This window comes from Neurospora crassa, linkage group V (genome assembly GCF_000182925.2).
Source record: "Neurospora crassa OR74A linkage group V, whole genome shotgun sequence".
Lineage (NCBI taxonomy): Eukaryota > Fungi > Ascomycota > Sordariomycetes > Sordariales > Sordariaceae > Neurospora > Neurospora crassa.
This window is the reverse complement of record NC_026505.1, coordinates 3,259,053-3,277,566: the sequence shown is the minus strand read 5'-3', so window position 1 is coordinate 3,277,566 and position 18,514 is coordinate 3,259,053. Positions and strand designations below refer to the sequence as shown.

Below are 18,514 nucleotides of genomic sequence, written 5' to 3'. Positions count from 1 at the left end.
TTTATTATGACCGGCGGGAATGGTCCTTGAGGTTCCAGGGAAGTGGATTCGAATGCAAAACCATACTATGCCCTTGTGGTGAATGGTCATCGAAGAAATACTATGTACTCGTCAGGAGCAAGCCTCCGCTTCCATGCCCCTTGCCTGTGCTTTTGCCTTCAATCATGGCATTTTACTTGCTCCTTGATGGCCGATTCGCAGACAAGTCTTCACAGTCTCCTCCGAGTTCAGCTCCATGGTCCATATATAGGCTACTATAGTGTATATGTCCCCCCTCTCCGCCGAGAAAAAAGAAGAACTACGAAATAAACACGAAATGAGATCAATAGTTAACAAATGTAAAAAAAAAATTTAAACACAAAGTTTCTCCTTCCTTCTCTTCTCTTTTTTTCTATTTTGCTTCCATCATCAGTTCTTTTAACAATACCCCTATCTGAGGTATGAGGTCCCCTCCCATTGGTGATACGGTTCGGACATCCTAAGGTGGGATGGATGAGCTGAAGTGACAAAACCAGGCTCTCTAGGGTCCGTCGCGGGGTTATGTAGAGTAGTCTAATGTAGAGAGAGGTAGGTATGCGAACAAAGCGCAGGCCTTACCATGAACTGACCCCAAGTTCCAAAGTATCGGCAGAGGGTCGAGATTCGCACATCATTCACACTATTGCATATCGACTGGCCAGCGACCGTCGGGCTCTAAGCGCCATGCAGAGCGCCATGGGCGAATAACCGTGGCACATCTGATCAGTCTCGTTCTCGAGCGACCTTAATACAACCTCAATGTGCAGCATGAATTTGGGAAGTGCTACTGTCGGGCTCATCATCTTCCTTTGCGTTTTGAAGCCTAAACAAAGGTCTCAAAATGGCAGTTGGCACGCTCAGTCTCGACTCCAAACGACAACCCTAGAGATATCTACCTAGTAATGCCACTATCCCGACCCTGTTTCTTCCAATGTTGACAAACGACGTCCAAACTCCAGACTCTAGCCCGAAAATTGCTGGGTCTCGGATGGGACGGACAATCACTCGCTAGCTGAACCTTGCTGGCCACCGTATAGGCATCGCCCTATGATGATCAGAGGAGGAAATTGGCTTGTCTTTGCTGACAGTATCCGAATTGTCCACTCCTCCTAGTACCTGTTGTGATGGTTTGATGTCACAGAGTTGCACCAGCTGATGGCTCTCGAGATCTGTGTTGTTGCATCAACAAGAGGGGGTCTACACACATTGTATGTCATGAGGCTGCAGGACAGTCACCAGACTTTGTCAAGTCCGGACCTGGGAACTCTGGAGTTTGGAGTCTCCCGTATGTCTCGATGTGTCGGTGCGCAGTGATCACGACTAGTGTTTGCCTATCGTCACGGCTCTTCCCAACCTAGCCAATAGCATGGGAATGGTAATTCATGGGATACTCCTAGCTGTATGAGAGCACATGGAGACATGCATGGAAACTCCCGTCGAGAACGTGGATGCAAAGGGACAATGACTAGGTAGTCTACAGTACAGGTACCTATACAGCCGCCGACGGACAGCCCGCTGCGTCTGCATACACCACGCTAGGGAGCGACAGGACTGGAGTGTAACGGGACCTCCACTGCCCATCCCCTGAATACCTAGGCAGGTAGTACATGATAACTGCTACAATGGCGTAACCTGCATGGCATCTGGCGCTCGATATCGGGCAGTAGCGGCCCGCCATACTTGCCTACCAACTGGCGATCAAACGGGGCCAGCCATAATTCGTAGAGGTATGTTGTTGTTAGGAATATCCAAGAAATAACAGGGCACGATCAAATCCTCCAGGAAGAATACGAAGACCTCAGCAAGACGAGCTGGATCGGAGGTTTACGCCCGACCGTTGAGAGCGGCAGTGACCCGAGAGCGTGACCGGGAAATAGATGCTAAGTGCCTGCTTCCCTCAGTGCCGCTCACTGACGCTGCAGCTTTCCCCCACTCGTCCTGTTGCCCTGTCTCGCCTTGTGCCAGCCAGGTTTCGCCCATTCCCTTTCCATCCGCATTCAAGCACTCCGTCCAAACCTACGTACTAGGTAGGTAGGTACCTCTAGTGAAGGCCCTGCACAGTCAGTGCAGCTACCAGTGCCGCTGTCGGTTTCCCGCTACCAACAATAAACCCCGGGCATCTTCTCTTGCTCAACCGGGCGGCATCCTCTTCAAGCAAGCGAGCCCCATCAACCTTGCAACACAAATCGCCATCATCGACAATTAGGTCTTCGTCCTTTCCCCCCGACAACAACTTTCCATTCTTTGTACCAGTATACAATAAATAGCACGCTTGAAAGACAAGAGGCGCCAGTGCTACCAACACGTCGGCACACCATCTCCACGGCTTCTTGACCAACTTGGACCGAACCTCCACCCTCCGCTCACGCCGCCCCGACTTTCCTCCCGTCTTTCTGAGGGCCATCTCGTCACTCCTAGTCTTCCACCGTCTACCTGCCAATAAGCAGAGGCTCCCTTGACCTGGCATTTGATCAACCTGCAGCCCTGGTCCCCCTAGCACCTTAACCCACCCCGACGAGCAATCAACCGATCCTCGCGCTTACTTAGTCATCCATCGCCTTGCCTCTTGTCGCGCTCCTCCCGACAACTTGCTCGACGACTCTACACATCTCTCTTCGCTTGCCACCAGACTGGCACGACTTTTATCATGAGGCTACGTGCTTCTCTCGACATAATCGCCGACGACCGGAGAACACCGATGGCCCACGGGGACGCGGCTCCCGAAGCTCACTCGGAGGCCGCCCAACAGCAGGCTCAAGACGATTCACGATCAACTTCGTCGTCGAGCACCCCTCCGCCCGTCGACAATGAAGAATCCGACTTCTTTCTCGCTGCGAACGACTCCCAGTCGTCGCTAGGCGTTCCCAATATCGAGAACATGCAAGTCGCCGACGAGGAGTGCCGTGTAGCGCCTATTAATCGCTTGCCCAACGAACTACTCATTGCCATCTTCGTCAAACTCACAACCTCCTCAGATATTCTCCATGTCATGCTGACATGCAAGTCATGGGCTCGGAATGCAGTGGAAATTCTGTGGCACCGTCCAGCTTGCTCATCCTGGGAACGACACACGATCATCTGCCAAACTCTCAGTGCGCCACGACCGTACTTCGCCTACCGACATTTCATCAGGCGACTCAATTTGTCAGCCCTCGCTCCCGAACTCAACGATGGCAGTGTCGAGTCTTTGGAGATGTGCAGTCGTGTCGAGCGACTGACCATGACTGGTTGCAAACGCATCACGGATGCTGGTCTCCTCAAATTGCTACGGAACAACACTGGCCTCCTGGCTCTCGACATTTCTGGCATGGAAGACATCACGGAAACTTCTATTAACGCTGTGGCGGAAAAGTGCTCTAGACTACAGGGCCTTAATATCTCCAACTGCACTAAGATCTCAATTGCGAGTCTGGTGCAGCTGGCGCAGAGCTGCAGATTTATCAAGAGGGTAAGTTGTTTCCACTACATCGCCCCGTGAACGGGGTAGCTTTGCCTTTGGTGGTGAGAATCTGGGTATGAAAGCAAACGCTAACGTCTTTTGTCCATGCAGTTGAAATTGAACGAGTGCGCTCAGGTGACTGACGAGGCCGTCATCGCATTCGCTGAGAATTGCCCCAACATCCTCGAGATCGATCTTCACCAATGCCGCCTAATTGGGAACGATCCGGTTACGGCGCTTATGTCTAAAGGCAAAGCTCTTCGAGAGCTCCGCCTTGCGAGTTGCGATTTGATCGACGACTCTGCCTTCCTTTCCTTACCTCCAAACAAGACCTACGAGCAACTCCGAATCCTAGACCTGACGTCTTGCTCCAGACTGACGGACCGAGCTGTTGAGAAGATCATTGATGTAGCTCCTCGCTTGCGCAACCTCGTGCTCGCGAAGTGTCGTAACATCACAGATGCTGCTGTGTTCGCTATCGCCAGGCTGGGCAAGAATCTGCACTATGTCCATCTGGGCCACTGCGGAAACATCACAGATGAAGCTGTCAAACGTCTGGTTCAATGTTGTAACCGGATTCGATACATCGACCTCGGTTGCTGCGTCCATTTGACAGATGACTCTGTCGTGAGACTTGCTACTTTGCCCAAGCTTAAGCGCATTGGTTTGGTCAAATGTTCAAATATCACAGATGAGAGTGTCTACGCTCTTGCTAGGGCGAATCAACGCCGGCCTCGCAGAGATGCTGACGGTAATCTTGTTCCCGGGGACTGTTACAACAACATGCACCACAGTAGCCTTGAGAGGGTTCATTTGAGCTATTGCACCAACCTGACATTGAGGGTAAGTGAAATCGTGAATTATCCATCTCGGTTGTGATCCTAACATTTTCCCTTAGAGTGTCCTAAGACTTCTGAACGCGTGCCCTCGTCTCACTCACTTGAGTGTTACGGGTGTCCAAGCGTTCCTGCGGGAGGATTTGGAGAGTTTCTGCCGCGAGGCACCAGCTGGTATGCTGATAATCCCTCCCAAGCGATTCACCATAAAGTTCAAGGGCTAACGAAACCTACAGAGTTCACCGAACATCAGAGAGCTGTTTTCTGCGTCTTTTCCGGCCAGGGGGTGACGAATCTTCGGCGCTACCTCAACAGCGAGCACAATCTGACAGAGATCGCTCGTGGTGCAAGACCAATCGACGAAGGAGTGCCGAACCGAGTCGGCCCCGTTTTCCCAGGAACAGCAGTCAACCCCATGCAGGTCACTCCACCTGGTCACCATGGCGCAGCAGCTGCGTTCATTGACGATGGCGAGCCTGATGCGGTGGACGACGATGATGGCTTGGAAGATGGGAGCGAGATGGTAATTGACACGCAGCCAATGCTGCACAATCACCATGCGGTTATGGGCGGTACTGCGTTCCCTATACAGGGCGTGGCATCCACAGAACAGCTGCTGCCGCCGCCACCACCTGCGATACAGCCACAGCAGCACCTCGTTACGAACCCCTTCCACTTTGTTCCTGGCCAGCCTTTTGCCATACCACCTCATGGCCTTCAGTTTTATGAGGCGGTGCGGGCGACAGAATCCGGTGCCGTTTCTGGGACCCCTACGCATGTTCCGTTAGTTGGTCAAGCGACGGGGCTGGAATCAACAATCGCTGAAGGCAGCCATCATTCAGGAGTTGCCAGGAACTCACCAGGTACAGCAACATCTCAAAACCCAGATGCATCGCAGGCCGTCCCCCCAAACCCGATGGGGAATATCGAGCTGGCGATACTCACAGGCAACCGAAATCCTGATCTGGGTGGCAGTGGAGGGGCGTCTGTATAGCGCGCGTTGCGGTTTTACTTTGAGCAATAATGCCACGGCTTCTTCCTAGTTCGCGATGGATGAGTGGGGGTGGATGGAAATACGGTTTTACTTCTGGTGGTTCGTGGGATACATAAAATTTTGACTGGAATACTTCGCAGGCTGTAGCGGGGCGTTTCAATGACTTTATGATTATCGCTGTGTGCTCATCGAAGATGCCGAGTGGCTCGTCTTCTTATACCGGGAGCTGCGGCTTTTCGAAGACCTAAGAGGTTACCCATTACATTAGGCTAGAAGATTGTTATTTATGCCTTTGCCTTCATTCGTATCTGCTTTTATTTCGAGTTTTGACATTTCTTCAGTTGGCCTTCGGTACGCGATGAGCACCAATGGGGGGTCCTCCACCAACAATAGAAGAACGTGTGCCGACAGCACGCAACAGGATGGCTCGTGCAGGACAAAATTGATGACAATCGAATTCAGATTTTGACTCTGCACCCGTCGAACGGCTGGGCGGCTTTAAGGCAAGAAACCATGACAAAAATGGGTTGGTTAGATACCACAAATACTACAGAATTGTATAGACTTCATAGGCGCTGTCGTAGAGCATTAAATACAATAGATTTCGTTGACTTGTGTGCTACTTTGGCTGAGCTTGGTGCTATAATGGGCGGTGGACTCGGGTGTCATCAATCTTGTCCTGGGCGAGGATGGGTACGATATGAAACGGATACAGGAAGAGAGGAATAGAGGTCTGATATCATGATATATTTTCCATTGGCTTCCCATACACGCACTAGTCACATTCAGTGGTACGATGTACGTACGTGACTTATTAACTCAATAACCGATATCAGATATCATAGTACCTGACCTCAGCTAGCACTAACCCCTGGTTCCTGGAGCGTTGAAGACCAAGGGAAGCGTACCCGAAACTGACAGGCGATGTGGATACTGACATCAACTAGCTCAAAGCTCTGAAGATCTAGACTCTCTCAGACTCTACTCGGAACAGCCAATGACGATAACCCTTTTGCAGCACTTACGGGGATCGAGGGAGCAATCAAAGAAATGCGCGATGTCATGGAATCGAAATACCCATGGACTTTTTCACGTGCATTGCAGGAAGCGAAATCCGGGGTTTGACTCTGGGGAAAATCGGCCTGGGGAGTCAATGGAGAAGAGTATTAGGGAAGTTACATTTGAGGCGGGCAGGACATCATCAAATGATACCTATGTAGTCCATTTATCTACCTAGGCATCTCGTGCCGACTTCCCAGGGTTCAGATGTCCTGTCAAGGTTGGAGCGTTGTCTCGTTGTTGGCAAAGTCACATCACATCGAAACGTTAGATCTCATTGCGGCAACGGACCGAACTCCAGCAGGTAACCTGGGTTGGCATACTTACCTATGTGCAGCTCTAATGACACTGTAACCATGTTGATGTTGGTATCTTGGTACAAAGCTGAGCTGTCATCCTTCAAAGGAATATCCGAAGCAGAGCTTGCCGAAAGGCACGGGAAATGTGACGGTTGTTGAGAATGACCAGAGCAGAGGGAATCGGATATCTAATTGACTGAATAGTAACAAAATATAAGTCGGGATACCCCGTGCCATCAATAGAAATCTTGTAGTGGACATCGCAGATCTTGCATTAACAAGTGGATCTAATTTGCACATGGGTCAGGGGGACATGTCCGGGTTTGGAGGCCAACAAGAAGAAGAAAAAAACGCAAAGAGAGCGGGAGAGAAAAAAAGACAAAAAGACAAATTCCCCTCGACCGGAATCGAGCCGGTGACCTTTCGGTATACAATCTAGACAATTACAGCCGAACGTGATATCCAACTACACCACAAGGGGTTTTAATTATTGCAAAGTGTTATGCAGAGCAAAGTTTTTGAGGCTGGTTTGAGTTCAGTACAGCTTCAACCCAAGCTCTTGAAAGTAGTTCCGGAATAAAGAAATGAGCACCATTTCTACTTTATTGTTATTCGTAGCTTGGAAGAATGTAAGATGTCCATGCTCTGGAGATTTCAACACTTGGATTGCAAGCAATGCTAGTATGTATGTGTCTACCTGCTGCATGCTCTTACATTTCTGCTGAACAGCATCGACGTCGTGGGTTGCGAAGAGAAGTTTCCCTTGACCAAAGCTGTATTATGATTCTATGAATACCAAATCCCACTCAAAAAATCACAACCCAAGGGACCTTGGCGCAGTTGGCTAGCGCGCAGGTCTCATACCCCTGTATGATCTGGTTCAAAAATCAGAGTAATCCTGAGGTCGGGAGTTCGAGCCTCCCAGGTCCCATTTATTTTGCCAAATTTCTGGCCCTCCATTTTGTTTTTGGTCTCTTTGTTGATTGAGCCTGTCCCGCCCTGTTTTCTCCAACAACCAACAACGGTGTCCCCCTTCTTTTCCTCTTTCCCGATGGAGCGCCGTCCTCTGAACATCAATCACGCTGTCGGTTCATAATGCAGCGCGCTTTCAGCAGTATTTCGAATAAGAGAGAGTCCCTACCGAATACAAAGCGCACAAGATGGCCATTCTCTTGGAAAACAGGACTCCTTTTGTGGACCTCCAGGCGTGAGTTGGCACAGCAACGGCGAAGGACGCTTGATTGTCGCCGCACTATCGCGGCCTGTTCCGATACCCAACGGTGTTAGAATATTGCGAGCTCAGAAAGATTCCCAGAGCATCGTAATGAATCCAAGGAATCCATTGAAACCATGCCCTTGCCAGCGTAGAAACGGTCCACAGCCATGCTTCTCTGCCAAAGCTCTCCCTCCCCCCTTGACGCGCATTGTCATAACTATGCATCGGTACAGAAGTCCCCAAAAACCCACAATTGCAATTTTTGGCCGTACCGTCCGGATATCATAAAGCCCCGCCGGCTGATGTCAAATCCAGGGCGGTAACTGGACCCGTGCATCCAAGGGGAAAGCGGCTCGCTGGCATGCCAGAACGTCGGACTTAACAGCCTGCAAGATACCAGGAAGATCGAATGCCGGTCCAAAGATATCACCTTGGAAGTGGGAGTCGACTGGCCGCAGGAGGAGAAATGTGGATTGATCCGGCTTCTGCCTCTGGGTATCACGTATTGTCCCTCGCCGATGCCAGCCGATAGCATGAAGGCCTGCCACGTAGACTTCGACCAGACCTAAAACTGCAACTGGTATCTCAAGTTTGATTCCCATGCTGTCTTTCTGGAGAGACTCACCCATATCCCACCTATAATAAGCCTTCCACAACCACATCCCCTCTCACCTATCGCCCCCCTCGTCTTTTTCTGCCTCGATTTCTCACTCCTTTGCCTCTCTTGGCTTCTGTCCAAATGGCAAATACTTGGTATGACTTCCCACCACAACCACCTCCCCCTTCTCCCCCTTCTCCCACCCATCCACCCTCTTCCTAATCTCAAAACCCGTAAACCCCAACTTCCTCCCGCGCCTACTAACCCACGCCTCCACCTCCAACGTATCTCCCTCCCTAGCCGTCGAACAGTAACTCAAATGCATATCTGTGCTCACGCCCGTCGTCATCTGTCTGTCCTGCTCCCCTTCCCCCACTTTGAGTTCATCGCCGGCAATGCTGGCAGCAATAGCCATCCCACCCGCCCAATCGCACAACGTCCCGCTGACGGCACCGTGCAGGATGCGCTTGCTGTTGAGGTGGATTGGTTTCAAAGTCAAGTGGGCGAGGATCCGGCCAGTGGGGTGGGCGACGGCGGCTACGAGGACGATGTCGGATAGGAGAAGGTTGTAGATGGCGGAGTTGGGTCGGATGGAGTCCCACACGCGTTGGACGTGGGCGAGCGCGAGGGTGGAGGAGGTGGTGGGGGTGAGGGGTAGGAGGATAGATGTTGAGAGGGAAGGAGCGAAGGGGAGGGTCTCTTTTTCGGGGGAAATTGAGGGTTGTTGTGAGTCGCTTGATGATTCTGTTGTTTGGGTTTGGACTTCGGCTTGTGTTTGTGATGCGGGCGGGATGTCCCCGCCGGCGATGGTGGAGGTATCGGCCATTGTGGATTGGGCTTTTATTAGGTTATGATTTGGCTTGAGCCTTGAATCGCTGATACGTTTTGACTGAAGTTCTTTTGGTTGTTTTAGAGCTGCTTGGGATTGAATGATGTGATGCAGTTTTGAATGCGTTGGGGGCGCGGCCCGACTGGGGGTAACATCGGACTTTCGCGGGGTTGTGGTTGAAAACGCTCCGTCTCGGGCCGGCTTGCAGCCGTTAGAGTAGGTAGGTACTTACCGACTTAAAGTTTAGTACCGTGCTTGGCAGTGCTCTTTCCACTGTTCCCTTTTCACTTCTGGGGATAAGTAGAGGTAAACGAAACAGTCAACAACAAATGCTACAACATCATTTATCAAGTGGAGGCAGGACGTTATCATGCAGGTGGTATTGCCCGGGCGACAAAGGGAGCGATGTCGTTCAAGGTTTTTTTTTAGTCTTCTCCCAGATGTCTCACATTCTATCCTGTAACTTGAGTACAAGTCTTTGAACCCTTCATAGACTTCTTACTTTTCATATTTCCCAACGTTCACCAGACTGTGATGCTCATAGTCTACACTCCCTGAATTTGACCCAAGTCCTGACCCCCACTAATCTTCCTCAACTCCGCGCCATAAGTAGTGCTTTCGCTGCCCTTAGCCGAAGAGGTCGCAGTCAAATCATCATCATCATCAGAAGCCTTGGACGAGTACGAGACGGATATTATGGACAGCGTGGTCGGGAATGGCATCGTCATGGTTTCTGACCCAGTGATCGCGGCAGTTGAATTAACTCCGTCAGGGATGTCAGACGACATCTGGCTGACCAACGAAGTAGAAGCTGCCGAGGTCTCTAAAGAGGGGGCAGGAAGAGTGAAGCTATATCCGCTGTCGTATGATGATGACAATGCTGGGACGGAGTCTGAGGAGCCTTGGCTGGTGGATGGTGAAATCGAAGTAAAGGAGGGTGCGGGAATACCGGTCAACCACGAGGAGGTAGCTGTGGGTGAAGCCGTATCTGTAATTGAGAACGATGACAGAGAAACTGTGGGAGCTGACGTGTCGCTAGCAGGTAGAGAAGTGGCTGATAAAGCTGATGTGCTGTCGTCATAAGACCAGTAAGACGTGCTACTGCTGGGAAGGCTAGTTGAAGGAATCCCTTGGCTTGATGAAGGCAACACGCTGGCTGAGGATAACGGAATGGAGCTGGAGATTGTTGGAGTTGTAGTAGATTCCGAAGTCCCTGGGGTCGTGGAAGACTCAGTTTCAGAGCCGGTTGATTGTGTGCCGGTCGAGGACAATGGGTTCGAGCTAGAAGTATTTGAAGCCGTCGTAGACTCCGAACTCCCTGGCGGTGTAGAACGTACAGTTGCAGAGTATTGTGTGCTGGTCAAATACTTGGTTGTCGCGATCTCACTTGTGACATCGCCAGATGTTACACTGCTATCAAGTGATGACGGGGAAGTGGCTTCATAGCTCGTAGTAGGCTGATAAGACCCCTCACTTTCGGTGTAGCTCACCGGGGCACCATCAGCAACCGACGGGGCAATAAAGTTGGTAGTGGTGAAATGAGCATCTGCTGCGCTTGTTTCGAATTCTGGAACACTAGCAGAAGAGACGGTACCGGACGTAATAGTCACAGTAACATGGCCCGTGGATGTCAGAATTACGACCGAGGTGGAAGGAGAGTCTCCGTCTTTGCCACTAACGGTAGTTTCCAGTTCATCCGGGATATCCACAGTAGCGGTGACTTCTTCGGTCACTGTGATGGTCGTCTCAATTGTGGAGGTCCTGGTGATGCCTATGGTCGCGCTTGTGATGTGTGTCATTCCTGACGTAGAATCAACATCGGCCATCGTGTTGGTAGAAAAGGAGCTAATCGAGCCATATTCCGGTAACTTGGAAGATGATACCACGCTGTTTTTGCTGCTGGTGCTCGAGGAAGCTGTTACTTCCGAAGATGAACCTAAAGTAGACATTGTCTCGGCAGGCTTAGAAGATAGGCTAAAAAGACTGGTCGGGATGGGAAGTCGAGTACTCAGAGTCAAGGTTTCACTGAATGATGAGCTACTGCTGGATGGTCCTGTAGAGCTGCTGATGGTTAGCACAGCGGTCGAGCCTGTTCCGGGAATATTCCCCGATGAAATCGATGTGCCAGCATAGGCTGTTGAGTTTCCGAACATGGGGGAGCCAGTCTGCGTAGTAGACACAGCTGGTGGGAAGGTAGTACCACTACTTGAAGGAACAGGAGAAGATGAGGGGAGTGGAGGGTTGCTAAAAGTGTACGCGGTTGATGTAGCACTGGATGTGGCATTGGAGCCCGGTTGGCTGGAACCTGTAAACGTGGAGAATTCAGTTGGTGTGCTGTTACTCAAGGAAAAAGCTGGCAGAATTACATGACAATCCGGGGATGCTGCTCAAGGAGCTCGGACAGCCAGAGTATACGGTGACAGTTGATGGGAAGATCGGCGTGCCTCCTGTGTTCGCGGAGATGGTGATAGTTGTGTAGGTATAGTCCACCAAGGTAACGGGGACTGTTATGGTTTGTGTTGTCGTGCACGTTTCTCCATTATTCTGACCGTACCCTTGACGGCGTCCAAAACCGTTGGGCATGCCATTGACAGCGGTGAAGCTACCTTTCACATTAGTCTCTTGAAGTTCTGAGGTCTTTGACGGGGAAGCACGTACCCTATGCCTAGCAGAGCAAGATGAACAAATTTAAGCATCGTGGCTACAGCTCACCCTGGGGGCCAGGAGAGCAGGAATGAAAAACAGATGTGGTAGTGCCTGCGGAAAAAATGTTTATGGAAGGTGAATTCTCGCATGATGGTATGAGCTTTAAATATCCTTAAGCCTTTCGTATGTCCACCTTGGGTCAACGACAGCAACTCCCAGATATTCTTTATCAGGTATTTCACTCCTGTCTTCCCGTGACATTGTACCATTGATTGACTCGCTCAGCATCCGGCTGCCGGCATCAGAAGGACAGCATATGAGCCCCTGGTCATAGTCTTTCGCCCCGGCCGCAGTACATGTAGTACCGGGAAGACAACATATCTTGAGGAAAACACATGCGGCTTTCCGAGCCCGTCATCTGTTTTGTATTGCCCTGGACAGAGGGAACCCTTTCGGAGTGCCGGTTAACCGTGTAATCCTGCTTCCAGTTGCAATGTTGCTAGGTGAACCACCGAAAGACTTTTACTCACCCTTTACACGGGCCCTTAACTGGAGTGAAGCGCGTGGCCAAGGACAGCGGGGCAATGACCAAACCTCAACATGAAATAGGAAGTTATCATGAACCAAGTTCCCGGCTTGTCGTCTGTGTATCTGAATGGGTCTTCCACAAAAGTCGTTGGATTGTCACGGAAACATTGAACAATACGGGACTGTGTGATTGTAGGTTACTCCAGATGAGCACCCGCTTCATCCCGTCGGATGCCATGAAAGAATGACTGTTGAATCCTGGATTGTGCCAGGTGGCAGTGTGTTGTCTGGTGAAATATTGGCAATTGTGTCTCATTTCCCTTCAGGAAACCTCAGGCCAGTGCTACCGTTCTCGGATGCTATGATACGTTTTGATGGGATAGGACGAATATGTCTCATACGCACGAGGTGTTGCTGTCCTACTCCTGAATCATAGCCGTGATGCTTGTCGATTTGTAGAACCGAGGGCAATATGTAGCAGTAGTCGATGCGATGGAAGGAAGCAAAAAAGTAAATAGAATGATGCTGTCTCGGTCATTCGGAGCAAAGGTTAGGAGCTTACCCCCTAGCTAGTCAGTGAAGCTTCAGGTTCCTGCAGCTCATGCGACGTAGCTTGCCGTTGTGCAGGTAACGCAAGCCTGCAGCCCCGATCAGATGCGTTTTGCGGAGCGGGAAGGAAAACAGTCAGGTCTCCTTGACATCCTGGGAGTTTCTCTTGGGGTCCATTCCTGTCCAAGAGATCCTGCATACTAGGGCGTTCGCCACAGTGGAAGTCTGCATATGACATGTTTGGGGGGCCGATGACATATAACGAGATGGGCAGGAGATAGAAATTCGCGAAACGGCAACATAGATTAGCAAGCACCAGAAACTTCCAGCTATCTGCTATCGTACCTATGTAAGCTCTCCCTGGACGGTGAGTATGCTTGGCATCGCTGTTGCTCAGGTTTTCAAAGGGGTGGCGGGTGGTTGTAGGACACAGACAAGACGGAACCGCGGGGTAGATGTACAACAAGACAGAGTTCTGGAAGTTCAGGACCGTACTGAAAAAGAAAGCCAAGACATGGACGTCAAGCCCATGCGGAGTGAATAGGTATTGGACGAGCGATGGCGGGGGATAACAAGTGGGTGTGTGAGTGAGTGAGGGTAAGAAACAATTTGTATTCATCAGACGCTGGTTAACGCGAGGGAAATACTCGTCCGGGTTAGAAACGCCTTAAAGGGGGGTAAGAACTGGTCGTTTCTAGCCTTGACGAGTAAACGCGATAGATCCCTCAAGCTGACCATAACCGCAGTCATAGCAAAGCCTTGAGGTCCGCAAAAGCGTCCTCACGACTACCCTGGAAGCGCTCCTCGGCTGTCTTCCAGTTGATCACCTTCCAGATATTCTCAACATACGCAGCCTTTCCGTTTAGGTACTGCAAAAAGAGGGGTAAGCTGTGTCAGTCATGGTGATCTGGATGGCTTGACCGGCAAGAGACTGCAAGGAGTAACGAGACAGAAACAAAAACAACCATACCTGGAGGTAGTACGCATGCTCCCACATGTCCACCCCGAACACAGGGACCTCACCGCCCACGACGGGATCCTGATCCTTGGTAGTAATGATACGCAGCCTTCCCTTCTCGGCAGTAGACTCCTTAACGAGCCAACCCCAGCCACTGCCCTGGATGCCCAAGAGCGCAGCAGAGAAGGCCTTCTTGAACTCGTCAAAACTACCCCATGTCTTCTCAATTTCGGCCGCCAGCGAAGGAGCCGCCTTCGAGTAGTTGGTCTCTGGGGTCTCAGCGGGGGCCAGGTTCTTCCAGAAGAGCGAGTGATTGATGTGGCCGCCGCCGTTGAACTTGATGGCGGGCTGCTGGGCGATCTGGGCGGGGATATCGCTAGAGGCGATGGCGGCGACGTGAACTTTCAAGGCGTTGTTGAGATTGGTCACGTAAGTCTGATGGTGCTTGCTGTGGTGAAGCTCCATGATCTGGGCTGAGATGTAGGGCTCCAGAGCCTGGGGTTCCTGGTGTTAGACATGGCCGTGTCTCTTTTCCATTCTTGCCTCGCCGTCTGCTGCATTCGGCGCAGGATAGCGGTTTCACCTGGTACGGTAATTTAGCTTACATTGTAGGCATATGGTAGCTGCGGAAGGGAATAAGTCGCGAGGCCGGCCATGGTGGTTGCGTTGCCTGTCATGGACTGGAGAGGAGCTTGCGAGGCGAGAAGGTTTTGCCAAATGCTTCCTAGATTGACCATTGTGTCCGATTTTTCAACCCCGCGCCTGCCTTTTGAGTCTGATCCTACGTACAAGATGGACAGTGCGATGGGCCGAGTAGACCAATGTCACAAATGGTTGACCGTGACGGAGTGTCACGATGGGCGGCCGTCAAGGTGCTCACGCAAGAATTGCGTCAATGGGTGCAAGTGGAAGGTCCATGAAAGGAGGAGTGGACTCGGTCGTTGATTCCACTTGTCCATCGCCTTTTCAATGCCTCCTATGATTGGTCGGCATCTTGTCATCTTGTCACTCTTGCCAAGAAAGGTGTGCGTGCCCCTGGAGCTGATCTCTTCCGTTGTGCGGTTGACGTCTGGGCTTGGCTCCATCCAGGGCCCTGTGGCGCTCCTGCCACGCTTGCGTTACAGAGGGCGTTGTAGCGGTCACAAAGACGGGAGTCAAGTTCCAGATTCGCGCGCAAACGTGCTCAATTGCCCGCGGATCTTGTGCCCGCCAGCCTCTCAAATCTTCCCGTCAAGACGTCAACGGGCCGTCGGAAGAACCTCTTTACAGTTGGCAAGCTGAAATTCGCAAGACTGAGAGGAAAAGCGGCAGTTTGAGCTCGTTTGCGTCATCCACGTCGTGAGAAGGTTTCCAGAACGAACTCATATCCACCAGGGCTCTTGAGGCGCTTAGGTAGGTTAGTATGGACCCACTGCCGCACTACACCTCGCACGTGGTTATGCTTGACCGTGTAAGTGAACGTCTCGCAACGTCTCTTACAAGCATCCATATCTCGGCTGTTGTTTTGAGGACTTGAATGGGCATGGAGGCTACGAGGGATCGTCTTCGGTGATGGATGGTTCGGAAACGATGGTTGTAGTTGTAGTGGAGAGGACCTTGATGGCCTTGATAGGGGATTGAGGTCTGGTGGTTGATAGGTATCTACAAATATCCATCAAGGTTCTCAACCCATAGAAGACAAATCAACATTCCAATTTGAACAGGCCCATATTGAACCGTTACTTAGCCCCACCAGCATCTATTTCCCGACTTGATCGCTGAGACCAACCCATATCACTCGAAGGCGACCGACCATATCTCCACTCAGGACCCAAATCATCAAGAGCCAACCGCCACAACCACTCCCTTTCAGACTCCCACGCAACATGTGCGGCCCCGAGACCCCATCCTCAACACCTCGCATCGGCGCCAGAGTCGACTTCTTTTCCTCCCCATCCTCCTCCAGAGACCGTCACCTCCTAGGCAACCTCCTCTTTCTCAACCCATCCACCCCCAATAGCCAAGAGGCTACCCACTTTTCGTTCATCAGCCCATCAACATCACCATCAACATCAACAACACCGTCGACGTTGTTTGGTAGGGCTTCAATGGTGGGAGGAGGTGACTCTCGAGACGCTTCAAATTCCGAACTCGATGATCGCGTGATTGTGTTCATACAGTAAGTTTTTCTCGCTCCCACTTCCCCAGGGAAAAAAGGGAAAACGTCATGTTGCTGATGCAGTAATTAGTCAAATCGGTGATATGACCAAGTCCGTTCGTGAATGTGGGCTGCTAACGCAATTCACCCTGAACGAGAAAGCCTGTCAAATGTGTGCTTTGAATGAGAACCTCTCGATCAGCGTTGGCCAGGACGGCATCATTGGGAGGAGGGTGTCGATGATGAGGGGAGGGGTGGTGCTTGGTGACGGAATTGTAGGGTATAATTGTTGATTCATGAGCGTTATATGGATATGGACTTGAATGGCGCTTTGGGTTTGGAATCTGGATTAAGAGCCTTAGTATTTTGGGACTAAGATGGGGGAGTTGGCTGATTAGATTTCTTAACGTACCTTGTTAATGCATTAGTTTGGCGTTGCTCGAACTTCTTCTCACATAGAAGACAAGGCATTGAATTACAAGAGCGAAAGACCACATAGCTAGAGGAAGATGTGAACACAAACGTAAAATTTCCCACCCGCAGATAGTTGAAACGTAACCCGAGATCTAGACCAACGAATATATCCATCCGTAACGCCAAATGCAAATGCCGTGCCGTGCCATGTCGCGTCATATCGTGTTATATGCCAGTCACATACCCAAAACCCAACTTCGTCGCACATCCATGGAAGCCTGAGAATCCTGAAAATCAACCATCACCCATCGATCGTCTAAGCCTGAGTCTCGTCCCAATCCGACCACCGCCTCACGACCTCATCAATATCTGCCACCGCCGCCCTCGTGTTGTCCACCTCAAACCACTCTTTATGCTCCTTCCCACACGACGCGCACTTGCCGCGGTCCATAACCCTCAGCCCGCGCCCTTGCAGCTCGATATGGATGAGCCTTTCGACCTTGTGGCTGTGTGGCATCTTGCGCATCACGTCGCTGGTGCTGGACGACGACACATAGGGGTAGTATCTGATCAACGAAATGTTGTATCCGCACTGGCGCTGCCACTCGTTCAAACGTCGCTGCACATTGTTGGCGCGGCCGATCTTGAGAAGGATCTTCTTATTCTTCTTCTCGCTGCCGCCGCCCCTGCCGCGACTGCGGGGCTCATCATCGTAAGAAGTGGCGTACCGATCCAGCGCGTCGCTGGCCGCCCGCCCGCGGGAGGTCGATCGCGATCGGGGGTTGGTGGTGAGCAAGGCCTTGGCGGCCTCGTGGGGCGGTGTCGCGGGGTCGGTTTCGGGCGTGAGCCAGAAGATGTAAATGTAGCCAGCCTCGTCGCCCGAAGAGAAGCCCTTGGCGAGTTCCTTCATCAACAAGGAGGCTGTCTCGGGGGGGGCGGTGTGCGGGATCAGGGACATGAATTGCGCCGTCTGGGAAACGTTGGAGCCAGCTGGCGGGGAGACACCTGATGTGGGAGCCAGGTGAGAGGGTCGCGAGGATCCATCGTGCTGCACGGGCTTGGGCTGTGGTCGCGGCGGCGGAGCTTGTTCCTCGAGCTCGAAATCTAGGGGAACACTGAAGCAGCAGCACCAAAGCGATGAGCTCTTCTTCTGCTGTGCCGGTCGTGGAGGTCGTTGATGTTGAGCAGATGGCCGCACTTGGGCCGAATTGGTCTTCATTAAGCCCAAACGCTCGGCCAAGGTGTCGATACTGGAGCGCTCCTCGGCGATGGCGGCATGGGCTGGCCGGCCGGACCCCGGAGCCGACTGGACAGCAGCCAGGCGAGCCTGGTCCTTATGCTGGTGACAGTAGAGGCGTTCATCGCTGGGGTCGCTAACCTTGATTTTCCCATTTTGAGGCAGAGTGTTGGGGCGTCTACAGGGCCGGCCGGCAGACGTGATGCCGCGACATGTTGTTGATGGGTTTTTAGAGTCGGCTCTGCCGAGCCTGGCCTCGGGGGTGTTTGTGAAGATGGGCATGGTGGTCGGTTAAGCACAGCCCGCAGCGTTGTTCGTTAGCCAGGATCAAGGATTGAGTCTCGCGAACAAAGAAATTGTTTCTGTGTCTGTCCTTTCGAGATAAGATCGGGGTCGAGGGATAAGACAGATTATGATGAAGACATTGATGAAGAGGGAAGGGCAGAGAGAAGGACGAGAGAAATGAATATGAACCTGCTTGTGACACCCGCCATCCCCAGCCCCCATATGAAAAGACCCTTGCAACAACGCCCAGCTTGATCCATCGCGACCCGCATTGTTGGCAGCGAAGAGACTGGGGGCTGGCGGTTATTCGCTAGAGGCCATGTACACATCACCCCTTGAAAGTTCGTTAGCGCGGGACTTTACTACACACTCTTCGCAACTTAACGAATATTCCACCTTTTTTGATGCAAGAAGTTGGTATCAACCAGATGCGTTTCGAATAGTTTATACACTTTCTCCATTTTTTCGCTTT

General features: G+C 51.6%; 6 protein-coding genes and 2 non-coding genes across 8 annotated transcripts; 3 read left to right on the top strand and 5 right to left on the bottom strand.

The window, feature by feature from the left end:
* The first annotated feature begins 1,788 nt into the window (after window positions 1-1,788).
* Window positions 1,789-5,897, top strand: hpth-1 (hpth ortholog). The gene is made up of 4 exons (XM_956489.3): window positions 1,789-3,466; window positions 3,569-4,300; window positions 4,356-4,467; window positions 4,530-5,897. Exons 1-4 carry the CDS (start codon window positions 2,666-2,668, stop codon window positions 5,285-5,287), a joined length of 2,403 nt encoding a protein of 800 aa, XP_961582.3. The 5' UTR covers window positions 1,789-2,665; the 3' UTR covers window positions 5,288-5,897.
* Window positions 5,898-7,037: 1,140 nt separating this feature from the next.
* On the bottom strand, window positions 7,038-7,126 carry NCU15108. The gene has a single exon. It is a non-coding gene; the product is annotated as a tRNA-Tyr (tRNA).
* A 263-nt stretch (window positions 7,127-7,389) lies between these two features.
* On the bottom strand, window positions 7,390-9,448 carry NCU01215 (thioesterase). Its single transcript, XM_956488.2, has one exon. The coding sequence runs from the start codon at window positions 9,283-9,285 to the stop codon at window positions 8,569-8,571; it is 717 nt and encodes a 238-aa protein (XP_961581.1). The 5' UTR covers window positions 9,286-9,448; the 3' UTR covers window positions 7,390-8,568.
* On the top strand, window positions 7,471-7,576 carry NCU15107. The gene has a single exon. It is a non-coding gene; the product is annotated as a tRNA-Met (tRNA).
* A 203-nt stretch (window positions 9,449-9,651) lies between the features above and the next one.
* Window positions 9,652-11,989, bottom strand: NCU01214 (hypothetical protein). Its single transcript, XM_956487.2, has 3 exons — window positions 11,947-11,989; window positions 11,655-11,890; window positions 9,652-11,593 (listed from the first exon to the last, which is right to left on the bottom strand). Exons 1-3 carry the CDS (start codon window positions 11,982-11,984, stop codon window positions 9,834-9,836), a joined length of 2,034 nt encoding a protein of 677 aa, XP_961580.1. The 5' UTR covers window positions 11,985-11,989; the 3' UTR covers window positions 9,652-9,833.
* A 164-nt stretch (window positions 11,990-12,153) lies between these two features.
* On the bottom strand, window positions 12,154-15,287 carry sod-2 (superoxide dismutase-2). Its single transcript, XM_956486.3, has 3 exons — window positions 14,575-15,287; window positions 13,982-14,464; window positions 12,154-13,880 (listed from the first exon to the last, which is right to left on the bottom strand). The coding sequence occupies exons 1-3, from the start codon at window positions 14,704-14,706 to the stop codon at window positions 13,758-13,760; spliced, it is 738 nt and encodes a 245-aa protein (XP_961579.3). The 5' UTR covers window positions 14,707-15,287; the 3' UTR covers window positions 12,154-13,757.
* Window positions 15,288-15,637: 350 nt separating this feature from the next.
* On the bottom strand, window positions 15,638-18,235 carry NCU01211 (hypothetical protein). The gene is made up of 2 exons (XM_956484.3): window positions 16,519-18,235; window positions 15,638-16,450 (listed from the first exon to the last, which is right to left on the bottom strand). The coding sequence occupies exon 1, from the start codon at window positions 18,037-18,039 to the stop codon at window positions 16,837-16,839; it is 1,203 nt and encodes a 400-aa protein (XP_961577.1). The 5' UTR covers window positions 18,040-18,235; the 3' UTR covers window positions 15,638-16,450; window positions 16,519-16,836.
* Window positions 15,670-16,547, top strand: NCU01212 (hypothetical protein). The gene is made up of 2 exons (XM_956485.3): window positions 15,670-16,127; window positions 16,198-16,547. The coding sequence occupies exons 1-2, from the start codon at window positions 15,835-15,837 to the stop codon at window positions 16,397-16,399; spliced, it is 495 nt and encodes a 164-aa protein (XP_961578.3). The 5' UTR covers window positions 15,670-15,834; the 3' UTR covers window positions 16,400-16,547.
* Window positions 18,236-18,514: the final 279 nt, after the last annotated feature.